Source organism: Rhodnius prolixus, unplaced genomic scaffold (genome assembly GCF_049639745.1).
Source record: "Rhodnius prolixus isolate KJV_2025 unplaced genomic scaffold, Rpr scaffold_12, whole genome shotgun sequence".
NCBI lineage: Eukaryota > Metazoa > Arthropoda > Insecta > Hemiptera > Reduviidae > Rhodnius > Rhodnius prolixus.
Genome location: NW_027411635.1, coordinates 10233190 through 10247761, shown reverse-complemented (window position 1 = coordinate 10247761; position 14572 = coordinate 10233190). Strand labels below are relative to the sequence as shown.

Sequence of the window (14572 nt, the reverse complement as noted above, 5' to 3'; positions counted from 1 at the left end):
TATTACAAATATACCCAAAGGCCAATCACTTAGATTTGAATATTTTTCCAGGATAATTCCCAGGCGGTTTCTCAGATAAGTAGTGTGTCAAGTTTGCCTGTTCTTCTGAACAAGTGACTCCGTCGCTTATCCATTAGCGAGTAGTATTCATGGAATTTCAAATTTAAGGAAAATCAGTTAATGAGAAGTTAGATTTTCCAAAATAAGATTTAAATTTATAATTCCCTCGAAAAGAACACCGACGATTTGATTAAAATTGATGGGTTATCTGCTTCTATTAAAATTAATTACTTTTATTTGAAACATTTTTTTTTCTCTTTTGGAATGATTTAAGGCGCGTCATTATCTGGTTATTGTTACCCGTAGCTTTTTTCAATGCACTACCGGCCTCCGGACAATGTTCTCTCGTTACAGACAACACTTTCTATCACCGGACAATGAGCTGTAAGAAGCTCCTAGGAAGAGGAAATCTAAAGGCCAGCAGCTGGATTCGAACCCGGTCATGCTTTCTAATATATTTATTTTTGAAATAAACCTCTACTTGCGACCCACTGGTTCTCATAGTAAATCTATATTAACTCATTGCACGCTGGAGGAGTACATCTGGATTTTCTGGCTGTGGTCAATTCTAGATTTTGGTATCAGGACTTTGCATGTTTAAATATGAGGATTTTGTATTAAATTAATGTCTTTTTTAGATTGACTCCTAGTTATGACTTATAGCAGTTATTGCATTTAATCTGGATTAATCCATCGCACGCTGGCGTAATCTGGATTTATTGTCTTTATGTTGTAATTTGCTTTATTGTCGCGGTTTATGAATACCTCTGTATGTTTTCAGTGGTTTCTTATTTGAAATTGACTTCTAGATATGACCCAAAAGGAGTTTACTCAAGAAGTCTGGATAAATCGAAACCCAATAGTGAAGCTCTGGATTTCCCAGCTACATTTCTGGGTTTATTGATGGTGTCGGGATTTTTAAATATCTGTTTAAGCATTCTGATTTAGGTTATTTTCCTCTTTTTGGGAAATTTATTTCTTTGAGTGATTTGAAAAATTCACATAAATCCTCTGTGTTGGGGTGTATATCTAGATTTTACGACTACATATCTAGATTTTACTTTGAAGTCGGAATTTTTTGAATATTTATATGTATTTTGACTTTAATTTTTAATTTTTATTTTGGTTCCTTGGAGTAACCTAAAGGAGTTCTTGTTCTGAATCTGGATTAATACAACGCACGCTGGCATACATCTGGATTTACTAGTTTCTGTTGTGGATTTTGCTTTGGTGTCGGGAGTTTTCAATATAATATGTATGTAATTATTAATTTATTTTTTGAATTTGACTCCTAGGAAAGACTTAAGGGAGTACTCGTATTGAATCTGGATTATTCCATCGCAATTATGGATTTTGGATGAAAAATGGATTAGATCAGGAGTTTCTTTTATTATTTGTAAACAAAGAGGTATGGATTTAATTAATTTTAAAACAAATTATGTTACGGGCCAATTTTTAATCCATTTACTTTAGGGAAATAGTGGCTGAAGCAGTAGGCTCGAATCCGCCGTGTGGAAAAACATTCTGTGGATCTCATAGCAACTCAAGAACCTAAAGTCACGCGCGTAGCTTTAAAGACCCCCTGCATAAGTCTGAGTCTAGTGCTAAACAAAATGGTGGTCTTAGATCAAGTTTAGGCGGGTTTAATTTCATATTAGGTATCTTGGACGGAGGGCGAAAGCTCATACTTGACTGTCAATTAATAAAAATTTGCTGACGCGGTCCTCGAACTGGGATTCCTCACTTACTAGTCCACGCTCATAAACATTACAATAAACCGGTCTTCTGGTCCTAAGTACATAAGGACCTGTTTCTAGATTAAGTCCGGGTAACTGATTAATATATAATCCTTATTTTTATGAAGACAAGATGGAGTTACATCCTAGTTTATATCATTATGAATATTGTTTTCAAATTCATGTTACCAGAGAAAAACTACCTGGATCATTTTTCGAGTTGAACATACAAAATGGATTATACATTGGTGGTCAAGGGGAATTTTCGGAGCTATTTCTTGGCCACGGATCCTGGCTGAGAGGTTGCCTGTCGGACATCGTCTACAACGATGTTGCACCATTGACACGCGCTAGAAAACGAGCTGGTAAAGCCATTGCGCACGGTATCACTTGGACATGTGCAGCGGAATTCACAGCGCCAACGTCAGCACCCATATCATTTATAGATGATGGTTCATATTTGGCGTTGCCAAATCTTATACCACGCACTGGAGCTAGGTAAGTCAAGAAATTATCTTCCATTTTTATAATTAGTGTTGGTCAAAACTACTATGTAAAATAAAGATAATATTTTTTTATTGAATTATGGGTCCAAGATGTTTTGAGCTAAAATTCCAAGATTTTAAAAGAATACCACCTTGTTGCTAGCTTTTTGTTACTATATCTCTATTAATAGTGATTTTGTGCAGAACTACAAATAAATACAGGAACGTCTTAAATAAAAAATAATAATAAACTATAATCGATAATATTGAGCTGTCTGTTAAATTGTGAGCTATTTAGAGCCGAAGCGCATTACTAACAATGGTCATTGCATCGGGAGGTTTTTTCAGTACATTGTCTGTCTGCGAACTGTCTACTGTGTTCTCTCGTAAAAAGCATTCCTATTGGCAGTGAGTTGCAAGAAGCTCTAGGAAGAGAAACTCTAACAGCAGGCAGCTGGATTCGAAACCGAGATCTCCACGTGGGCGTAACCTTTGATCTAATCCTTTTATTAGTACCTGATAATGATTTTCTTTAAGGTTACATCAGCAGTCAAGGTTTTTTCAGACTGATTTTTTATTAAATTTTAGTTGACATCGATACAAGTCTACTATAATTGAAGGACTTGATGGGAAGCTCCGATGATCCAGAACCTTTTTATAAAATAAATTTTCAAGGAAAGAATGAAGAAAGTAAATTCGCATTTGCAGTCACGCCATTTAAGGACGGAAATTTAGCTGTTAAATTAGATAAGGTTAGATTATTTCAGAAATTGTAGAAGAAATGTCTCCTTTCAGATCTGGGTTTTTTCTACCAGCTTATTTACAGCTTATACAGCTTATTGACAGGCTTCTATATCTGAAGCGTCCAATTCCCGAGCAAGCAAATCTGCTATCTCTTCTATAGATGTTATTATTAGGCAAAAAGGTGAAAATCCTACAGTTTTGCAGAAAACTATTAGTTAGGCCTTTCTTTTAATTTAAGAAAATTAAACGTAGGAAAAGTTAAACAAAAAATTGGTGATGAAACACTTTCACTCACGTACGAAAAAAAGGCGGACGATATGATTGAACGTTTAACGAGCAATTACTTGAATAAAAAACGATACATTAATGATTGGCAATTTAACGCCTATGGTTTACTAGGAAAACACAAATACCCAGAGAACTCGATGTTCAAGCCATTCACTCTCACATGACCAAACCAACAGACAAATTCTTCCTCACCCTTCATACGCTGACATCCACACCTCATTACCCACCTTGGTGAGCCTACAGCTTAAAGACTGAAATCAAGATTGTATCATGATCTGTGAGGAACTCCATTAGGAATGTTCATCAGTATGTGTAAAGCTCTTAGTGAGCTGGCTCATTTTTAATTTTTAAATAAATAAATACAAATTGAGTTAAAAAAGGATATTTTGAAAGCAGCACATATATTAATTGAAATGAATAATGAGAATAAGCAGCAAATAAGTGCATGTCTCCTTTTCTGAGACATGTTCAAACACCTACTTATGATGTCGTCAGTTGCTACTCCATCTTAAAATCAGTAGAAAAAATTCATAAAACAACATATAAAATCATCACAAAACCAAAAAAAAAGAAGTGCTGATAAAGGCAGCAAGTTGTATGATATTACTGTTTCTTCCTCTGCTTTAGCGTATAGGCCCAACTTCTGGAAGAAAGTTGCTTAGATAACACTTACCTAACTTTTAAGCTGAATTTGAACAGAAAACAAGGCGTTTCAAAACATGTTTCTAGTCTTTAATTTAACTCGGAAAAAAATATATTATAAAAAAAAGTAAATTACTAATTTTCTAATTTACTAATAAATTGCTAATTTATTTTCCCTTAAAAAGTTAATTAATGGAATTATTGATAATTTCTTGCTGGTACAAATCCTAGAGGTCGCTCATTCAGTCCAGCAGTCAAGACCACGCCCACTTGAAATTATGGATTCTTCAAAGTCTAAAGTGTACTACAAATCTTTTTTATAAAAAAAAAGTAATGCATTTCGGTAGTAAGGTAACATTGAAGTTTAAATTTAAAATCGAGCAATTTTTGTAAAAATAAATTAAAAAAATATATATATATTTTACTTTATAGAACGCCTGTAGAACGTAGAATATAGTAGGGCTCTTAAATTTTTGCAGCTGGGAGTTCGAGATTAAGACGCTTTCTCTGGACGGCATTTTGATGTACTGCAGTGGCGCTGGAGAGAATTCGGACTTTGTAGGTGCCGAACTAGTGAACGGTTCCGTGCGTGTCATCCTGGACAAAGGCGGTGGTGCGCGCGACGTCACCACTAGAGCCAACGTATCCGATGGAAATTGGCACAGCATCCGATTAGTGTTCAACGCTAATATCGTCGAGGTATCTGTAGATGATTCACCGACTACTTCCACCATTTTGTCCACATCAACTACTAAGTTTTTCGATCTAGGGCACATAGTAAGTAGAGGATTTTGACTTATCTGGGCTCTTAGTTGTGATATTTGAAATAAGACGTAAAACTGAATGATTATCAATTATCTTCAAGGTGTTTGTTGGAGGCATTGAGGTAAACAAACGTGCTCGAGCTTTGAGCCAGGGCATCAAGAATGCGGATATCAGTTTGAAGGGATGCATCAGAATGATGCAGGTTGCCTCGCAGGCGGTGGGCTTACCACATGCTAAGGTAAAATATACTTTACTCCAAATTGAAGTTAATGTAAACTAAGGAGATGGAACTGTCACTTAATAGTTTTTAGGGGAACTTGAGTAGTTTGGTGACGTCAACACAGTTACGGTATTAACTTAGCCAAAGAAATGGGAGTACAGTATTCCTTGATTTTTAATTTGACATTCATGAAGGGATCAATGAAATGAATATCATTAATTTGCTTCAGACCTCTTTACACACTTTATTGTATCTCCTAACAGTATTAGGTAATCCGCTAGGTGGAATTATGACATCTTTAACTTAAAAAGTATCATTTTATTTAATTTATCAATAGAGTTAATGTAGAAAAGTTTAGCAAGATCATAGTTTCTACTGTTAAATTTTTATTTTAATTTTTTTTTAATCCACACATATTGAAGACATTATTATATATACTTAAGGTAGCAAATGAATTAGTCATATATTGTTGTTTATAAATTTTAGTTACTTTTGTTTTAGCTAATGTTAGGTGTTCTGTATGTTTCCTTTGTTAAAATCCTGTTCCTGTAGGATGATATACCCTATATTTTAAGGAAAATTTGGAAATTATAACTTTTATAGAAAAAGAGAAAAAAATTGTCAAAGTTGGGCGTTTTTCAACGTAACGCTTTTTCGTGCAGTTTTTGACGATCAACCCTTATACAACTGTCCTACCGGACAGTTTTAATTCCTATTATGTTCCGTATGAATGCCATCAACTGGTACCACTTTTGAGAAGAAAAGAATCCAACTTTTCAGCTGCTGAAGTTTTGTTTTTGCTGGCATTCTCAGTTGAGCAGCGTCATTCGTTGTTATAGAGGCAGCAGAAGTAGCGAGTGAATCGCTCATCTGGTTACCTAATCATTCCTTAATCTCCTCCAGAACAAAACTATTACTTCCTATAATAATCCTGCCTTTAAGAACGTCAGTGTGAGAGAGATAAAGACAGAAAGGTGACTTCAATTTGCCTGGGACTACAGTAGAAACCCTTGATAGGATGGGCGGTGACTACTTTTTATCAACATAGTTGCATTCTACTGAGCGATTTAGCTTCCTTGCTGACTTAAACTTCCCTACGAGTGACTCTAACTCATTAACGCTCTCGGTTTCTAGATGACAGAAGGCATAGTGCCGAACTGTGTGTGGTCATACCCTTGCAGCAACAGCCCATGTCTGCCAGGAGTCTCCTGTGTGCCCCGAGGCGTGGACTCCTTCCTCTGCTTGTGCGACCAGGATATCTGCACTAAACCTGAGTTCCCAGTTTCTTACATGGTGAGAATTTCCAACTCACTTACTCCAAATTTACTGAACGTCTTAATTGAACACCAGTTAAACTCACCACTTTTTACAAAGGTGTATAGTCGCACAGAAGAGTTAGAGCTAGTAGAGCTGAACGCCCTGGCCATTGAAGAAGGAGATAACACGATCATTACCACATTAAACATAAATGTCGTCTTGGATTATCCGAAATATGGAATCCGGGATGCTGGCATCCTATTCTCTACTATTCCAAATCTGCTACCCAAATATGGACGTCTAGTTCTGGAGCTATGGGAGAAGTCTGGAGCTTTGCAAACATTCACTTTGCTGGATCTAGCCACGGATAAGGTAGGCTTTACGAGATTATTTAGTTTTATTTTTGGTAATAATGAGGACTATATTTTAACTGTGCCTGTCAAGTGCGCCGAGAGAGTAAAATATACAAATCTACCTCCCCTATTTTGAGGAGATAAAAAACATCCCTTTGTAGCGTCTCAAGTGTGCAATGTTTAGATCTTCCATCAGTACTGAGGAAAACAACTAGGCCTGCCTCTAATGTTCTAATCTTTGTCGTGTACAAAGAATATAGTCGGGAATTGCACTTTTAAAAAAGTGCGGCAACCAGGTCAGTGTACAATTCTATCACCTACATTGAGAGGAATCGCGTGTGTTAATGATATAATACGGTACAGATCTACCGCTGATGTGAAAACTAAAGCGTGTCTCTAATGTTCCATGTTTCTATATTTTACACTTATACAATGAAAGAGGAACAAAGCACACTGCTAAAGTTCACGGCAGTGCAACGAGCAGATCTGTCATTTATTTAATATTAAGTAGGTCAGCAAGAGTTAATGGCCTCTAAGTGCCAAAAATCATTATAATGTACAGATCTATCAGGTGTACATATGATATTAAGGGCACTCTACAATGCTTCAAGTCAATAAATCAGTATTACCTAAGTTATATTAAAAGGAATAAAAAATGAAATTCACCGATTTATTTATCTTATGAACATTTTTTTTTCTGATTCACTTAATATCTCATAGTATTATAGGAAATTACAAGCATGCCTCCTCAGGGCTCAAGTCAATACCTTTCCGTCATAGAGTAGAGGTTGAAAATGGAAGTTTTGGTACAGGTGCGATACGTGCATGATGGGTCAGAATCCGTGGAGGATAAGATCTATCTAGAGATGGAGTTATCGCCAGCTATGGGTTATGTACTTCCAACATATCTACAAGGTCAGCATCGAGTAGTCTTACATGTGAACATCACACCCATCAATGATCCACCAATCTTCACTATACCTACTACCAGGACTTTGCGTGTACCACAGGTTGGTCACAACGAATTATGTTCTATGAATAGTATTCTTGATGTACTAATTCTTTTTCTCCCATTTGCCAGGGTGGCCGTAAAATCATCCCGACGTCCGTTTTGAACGCCACGGATCCAGACAGTCCGCGGTCTTCCCTGATGTACAAAGTGCTAGGTCAGGAGGTTCACGGCCAGTTGGAGAAGTTCGGCCCGGCCAAGAAAATAGTTAGCTCGTTCAGCCAGGACGATGTGGACAAAAGATTGATAGTCTACTATAACAATGGCCCAATATCGCCTAATTATAAACTCACTTTTCAAGTAAGTACTTTCTTTTACTTCTCGTAAGAGGAAGTATTGCATTCTCATTGCTGATATTAAGTCACTGGAAGTATAGGTTCTAAATTCTAAATTTGTACTAAAGTTTTGATTACTTTCATTATGGTGTAGTTTCGCCACTATTGAACGAAACATGAAACTTGGCAGTACCGCGACATCCCTGCTCCTCTTGATCCAAATACGTAAACTGAAACAAAAAAAAAATCATTTTTGGGGGGTTGAAAAGATTTTAACAGAAGTAACAGTAGTAAATGCATCAAGTTCAGAGAGAAAGGCGCCATATTGGTGTTTTGCAAGAAAAACAGATAATTAAAAAAAAAAAAAAAAAAAAGCACTTCTTGATTTTGGGAACAAATTTAATTGTTGGTAACATCAGCTTATTGGGTGAAAGGTACTTGAGTTAGTGAAGTAGGTGAAGGTACGCGTTGCTGCTAGGTATCCCCATTGCATTAAAAGGAATAAATGAAAATAAATCTAAAAAAACTTAGATAGAAATAAAAGTATATTAACATTAATTTATTAATTAACGGCATAAATTTATTAATTTTCATTAAATAATTTATTAAAATTATTAATGAAAAATGCGAACTGTGTGAATGAGCGGCAGGGAAAACGAGATAATTAAGAGACAATCAGTTAGCTGGATTTTGGTCTACATCTTTTGACATTCAACGTATCTTTTTAGTATATAGTGACACTATAACTGGATTATTGATATTATACTAAAATATAAGAGATAGATGGTGTCTACAATTAGGCGAAATTACAAAAAATCGAGACTGTAGAAAGCCAATGCTAAGGATGCAATTATGGAGTTTGTGAAAGGACTAACATGAGTAAACTTCAACTTGACATATCTCCTATACTATAGTACTGGAATTATTGATGTTATAATCAAATGTAGAGATAAATGGTGTCTACAATTGAGCGAAATTTCATACATTTTGAGAATGTAGATAGCTCAATATAGGATACAAAATTTGGAGTTTGAGAAAGAACTAAGATGAGAAAACTTCAACTGGACATATCTCCCATAATATAGCAGTGGAATTTAAACTCAAATATAGAGATAGATGGTTTCTACAATTGGGCAAAATTTTTGTCTTAATATAAGTCTTAAAACGTCTTAGTATTAATGATCCTCCCCACTCTACATTTTATTAATATATTAATCTTCATATAAAGTTAGTTAATTGAATATTTCGTATTTTTTAATTTATGTGTAAGCAGTGCTCTCAAGCAGACGGCTTTGCCATTGCTTTATTTATTTTTTAAATCTACTTTGGCTATGTATATATGTTATATGATTTCTCAATAAAATGATAATAATAATAATAATACAAGAAGTTAGTTAAAGTTCAGTTGTGCTCATTGTATGAATTTCTCATGTATGACATGGCGCAGTCGTTAGGACCCGATCGTACGCTCCCAAAAGGAATCTGATTTCGACTCAGATTAAATACTTAATTTAATACATTAAATGAGAATAATTCAGCTAGATATATGTATCTCTTTTGTGTAGCCATCACGTTGGAGCATGCGCGTTGCATGGACTCACACGCCAACTTCCCATTACCGCTATAGTTTTAAATTTCGGTTATAATCAATCTCATTTGGTTGTTAAATTTCATAGCTTTATTTCAAGTTTAAAATAAATCCGGCATTGCAATTATGCTTTTTAAACTTATGTAAACATAATTGTATTTTGAGACCGCATTATTGAATTTTCATTTTTTTGATAATTTGATGTATCACTCGAATTTGTCTAATAGGTAGTAAAGTCATGGAAATATTAATTCCACACTAAGCCGCCGTTGCAGTGTAGTACAGTGTAAAATGTTTTTAAAAAAAGTGATTAATCAACGTATATGAATTGTGATATTAGAAAATAGTTAAATCATGTTCTAGTTAATCGCTAAAGTATCTCTTCCGCTCGACTGGTTTTGACCAAAACCTAATTTTTGGGTTTACCAGTTTGCAATTAACCCAAAAATCAAATGGGAACTTTCTGCTATTTTTGGCTTCTACGGGTGCGTATCTCACTATTTTCATGAAATTTCTTTTTCACCCTCAAAACGCAAAATTTAGAACAAAAAACTGCACGGTTACAATACTAGTTATGAAAAGTAATAAAATCGTACCTAATCCGGTCCTTCATACTGAATTTGTTTTTAATAAAATCAGAAATAGTCGAAGTAAAAGAGTCGAATAGGAACTGAGCTGATATTCATTATTATTTTAAAAAAATTTCACACTCAGCGGCTGATAATTTTTTTTTGGCTATAATTTGTATGGTTTTTTTTATACTGGAACGTGTGTGTGAACAGGTAACTGATGGTATAGCTTCGAGCGAACCGGCTGTCTTGCGAGTGGCCGTCATACCGCTAGTATTACGTGTCATCAATAATACTGGCATCATGGTACCTCACTACTCTTATACACTAATTACGCTTAACAATCTAACTGTGACTACAAATTCCGATGAGCCGGTAGCGGAAATTGGGTTTAAGGTAAGTGCAGCACAATTCAACTTTCTCCTCAAAAATTGCTCTTAGCAACCGAAAAAGCGTTTCTAGCCGCCGCAATATATAGAAGCGCATTTCAGATTGATTGTTTAAGGAAAGGTAGCTAATGTCTCCAGTGATGGCGGCCGTTATGTTAATACAGTGCATCAATGATGTGATGGAGCATCAATTCGCAGTGGGCGACCAGCAGTACGAACCCCGTTTATGTACCTGAGGTCATTCAAAAATAGTGGACTCAGACACATCCCTTCGGAAGGTCTCTTCGAACGGGAAAAACCTCGGGCATACTCTCGGACATCCAACTCAGCATTAGAAAAGACTTTTTAAGTACGGATGAATTTTGTAGGTTGCAAAGTTAAATAATTTCAGAAATAAAGATAATTTTGAAACCCTTGTAAAAGAGATGTCCGTTAGTTGGTATAGGCTTTACTAATTAGCTCTATTTTATTAAAACTCTAGAGAGGTCTCTGACTGACCGTTGGAGTGCTGTACTTCAGAAAATGATTACCGTCAACAATAAAACATTATTCGTATACTGACTATTTGCCTGGCCAGTGCAGCTACATAACCTAACATTTGTATTGCCTACTGTTGCCCTAATATCCAGGTCAAGAGCGTGTGAGTACCGAAATTTACCTGCTTCACAAACATTTTTTGTGAGGGTTAAGAAATTATTTTTCATAAAGTTTTTCCTTCAAATTTAAGTTGTAATTATTAGTATAAGTTTACTACTCTAAAAGTTTATTACATTCTCTTTTTCCATTATTTTTTTATTTTATTTTATTATTATTATTAATTTTCATTTTTTGTCGAATAAATGTGATTATCTGGATCCCGGATAGCTTCGGCTGTCTGGCGCCCCGAAACAGATTTCACACATCAAGAGCAGAGCCAAAAGGTTCCCCTCGCACCTAGCCGGCGGCTTATTATCGAATGCGGCTTTAAAATAAACAAAAAATTACATTATTATCTCTTTTTAGAAAATATAAACTAGACAATATTTAGCAAAACAATCAAAGTTTCGATAGTAGGATGTGTGCTTCTGAAATTAGCTCTAATTATTGTACTTCCGGATTTTTTTTTTTTTGTAATCTGCGTTTGAACATTAGTATGATTTTTTTTCTTAGATTGTGGAGCAACCTGAGTATGGTATAATCGAACGCTTGGCTTCCTTCAGTGGACAGCCTATATGGAGCCCAACTCTGTCCTTTACAAATCTCGACTTAGCCCAAGAAACCATGAGATACCGGCATACCACTGGTAAACCCTCTGAGGATAGGTTTAAAGTAAGCTAATTTTTCTAATAACATTTTTTTTTTCTTTCATAAGAGAAAGTGTAGTAATGTTTTTCGATTTTAATTTTTTAGTGGAAATACACGTTTTAAGTTATCTGAGTACAAAAAAGTGGTTTTTAGGCATTGTTTTATATGTGTGGAAGGGGTGTTCAATATAATGGCGGGTGATTAGTAAGAGAAGTGTCCACGATACCTAATTGGTAGTTGGACGTTAAACCCCGCCTGAAAAAAAAATACTTAGTAAGAGAAGTGATTAGTATAACTGCGGAAAATCAGAAATAGTTGATTTTATTTTTTTTTTTTTGTGCGATCAAAAGATTGGACCTGACAGTAATCTTTTAGTTAGAATTGGCAGCCGGAAGGGCCACTTTTCTGAACCAGTTCTCTGTTTTTTGGATTTATTCGAATGCGAACCCGACAATTTGCCTTCTTATACTAACTTACCCTTTCACGTTGGTCTTTCACTTCTATTTTGATATTTATTTTAAGGGAATTGTGGGGGAGGGTTAATGTTAGACTGTTGGTATACTTGCAGTACTAAATTTAGATGATGGTAATCAAAATAAAATCTGTGTCAAAAATTCTAAATTCGAATCTGTTGATCTCAAGTACTGAAATTTTCATTTTTATTTAAATAAATAAACCCATAAAAGTCTCTCAGACTACTAAGGGAGTTAGCACTTCCTCTAAAGAGGGGAAAGAAAAATTATTTTCAATTACAGTTCTTCTCCCTAAAAGGGCAAAGAGAATTTAAACTGCGAATGGGCAGAATGCAGTACTTCCCCTTAGTAGGTGTAAGAGCAGGATGGCACTTAAATGTCACGCATTTTAAAATCTTCTTACTTAATTTGATCAAACCCGGGCGAATATTTACAGAGATATTATTAATATACTTTAAAAGGGGGCTCTATTTATGTGGGACAATCTCCCCTCCAGTATAAACCATCGAGATCCCAAAAAGCCGTATCTAAAATTTTAAAATGAAAAACAATTTATTCATTAAAATCAGTTCATACGTCGATAATTTGGACGATTTCCTCTTAGTAGGTGCCAGAGCATGATGGCCCTTTAATGTTACATAGGGAAGTTTTAACCACCCCAACGTGCTAAATTTTATCAAAAAATCAGGTCAAGATTTATATTTATTAGTATTAATTGTTTTAATACTAATACTAAGGGGCCTTACTCGCGTGAGGCGAACTTCTCTCCTAAAGAGGCACAGTGTCGAGACTTCTAAAATGCAAATCTACACACAATTTTGAACCAAATGACATTTCATTCTTCAAAATTGGTTGGAGCGTTTAGGCCAGAATTTAGAAAAAAGATAACAAGAACATTTTCTGAAAATGCCGTTTTTCTCATTTTTGGCAACTTTTTCCATAAATTCTATTTGATCTAGGTAGTTAAAAAAAAAAAACATTCTCTTTTAAAAGATGATTTGTCCTATATTTTAAAGAAAATTTGGGAATTTTATCTTTTACAGTAAATGAGAAAAAAAATTGTCACAGTTAGGTGTTTTTCAACGTTACTCTTTTTCGTGCAGTTTTTGACGATCAACCGTTATACAACTGTCCTACAGGATAGTTTTAATGTACCTAGAATAAGGCAGGGGACAAATAAGAACAACAGCCGCAGCAATTTGCTTCAAACAATGGAGCAGAATGTGTTAGTTTGCTGACCTTATGTACAGAGGACCTTAAGAATGCACAAGTGGCAGAAGCCATTTTGAAAAGTTGTTGTACGATAAGTAAGGGAAGTAGAAACGTCGCTTTTTCCAGTGCCGACTTGACATAGCGTCTGCTCATACATATTTCAAGAGAGAATGAGGCGAAATAGAACTTTTACAGAATCTGGCCGTAATCTATCAGCTAGAGCGAACTGGACGATTGGTTGCTTTATGGTGCCCAAATATTGGGCGTCGCTACCTGCGAACATTAAAGGCTACTAAGGAACTGCATCCCTTATTAATTTCTCATCAGATTGTGAATAACCTGTGGCTTGTAAGAGGTAGTTGAAATTGTAGGTGAAGGAGCATTCTTTTTATTTCATCCTGGTCTTGAAATATTGTTGGCGAGAGTTTGGTTGTAATTTTGTTTGACATTTTATCCGACCTTTGATTCATCTACCGCCTCCTTTATAGCTGCGTAGTGAACCTAAGTAAACTTAGTTTTTAAATTTAGTTCAAACTTCTAAAATTACTTTTTTTTCTGGTTTCAGTTGAAGATCTCCAGTGGTACTACAGAAGCTCAGAATTACCAAGAAATCCGAGTCAGATTATCTGAGTTACATCTGATTTTGAAGAAACCTTTGAACCCTATAAAGCTAACAAACAGTACGAAAGCCATTCTGAATTTCACAGTGATCACAGAACCAGTCGTCTCAGATTCAAATTTCATTGTCTTCAATGTTGTCGAATTACCAATTTATGGCAATCTGTTTTTGTCTATCAACAATGAGGTGACCAAGAGGTTCCTGGTGGGCGATAATTTTACTCAGGCAGATGTTAATTTGAACATCATTAAGTATAGGTTAGTTTGTCTCAATTTTCATAGCTGACAGACCGACTGGTTGATTAAGATAGGTAGTAAAGAAAGATACTGATAATTGATAGTTGAGATTTACCTATTTGGGAAAGAGTGGTGGTCTGGTAGACAGGCTAATGGGAACAAACTGACAGATGAACATGGACAGAAAAAAGTTATACTAGCAAAGGGATGGACTGACTGCATAATAGGGCACAAAAATATGAATAGCAGAAACAAACATTCAAGTTAGTTAGATAGATAGATTTCCGTCTTAATTGACAAAAATATTGGACGATAAATGGGCAGTTTCACTGGGTAAGACCAATAGAACCCACTAACAGTATCAGATG

The 14572-nt window shown here is 35.3% G+C and overlaps 1 protein-coding gene across 4 annotated transcripts in view; it reads left to right on the top strand.

Annotated features, from left to right (window-relative positions):
• LOC141461912 (chondroitin sulfate proteoglycan 4-like) overlaps positions 1-14572 on the top strand; it is a 38106-nt gene that overhangs the window by 2867 nt on the left and 20667 nt on the right. For all 4 annotated transcript variants that reach the window (XR_012463068.1, XR_012463067.1, XM_074143367.1 and 1 more), the window contains exons 4-13: positions 1989-2294; positions 4435-4732; positions 4821-4958; positions 6075-6233; positions 6315-6569; positions 7363-7560; positions 7632-7859; positions 10205-10387; positions 11530-11688; positions 13915-14225. Coding sequence is in view for 2 of the 4 variants with exons in the window: in XM_074143367.1 (XP_073999468.1) it covers positions 1989-2294; positions 4435-4732; positions 4821-4958; positions 6075-6233; positions 6315-6569; positions 7363-7560; positions 7632-7859; positions 10205-10387; positions 11530-11688; positions 13915-14225 (2235 nt within the window). In the remaining 2 variants the exon portion in view is untranslated. The remainder of the gene's footprint in view (positions 1-1988; positions 2295-4434; positions 4733-4820; positions 4959-6074; positions 6234-6314; positions 6570-7362; positions 7561-7631; positions 7860-10204; positions 10388-11529; positions 11689-13914; positions 14226-14572) is intronic.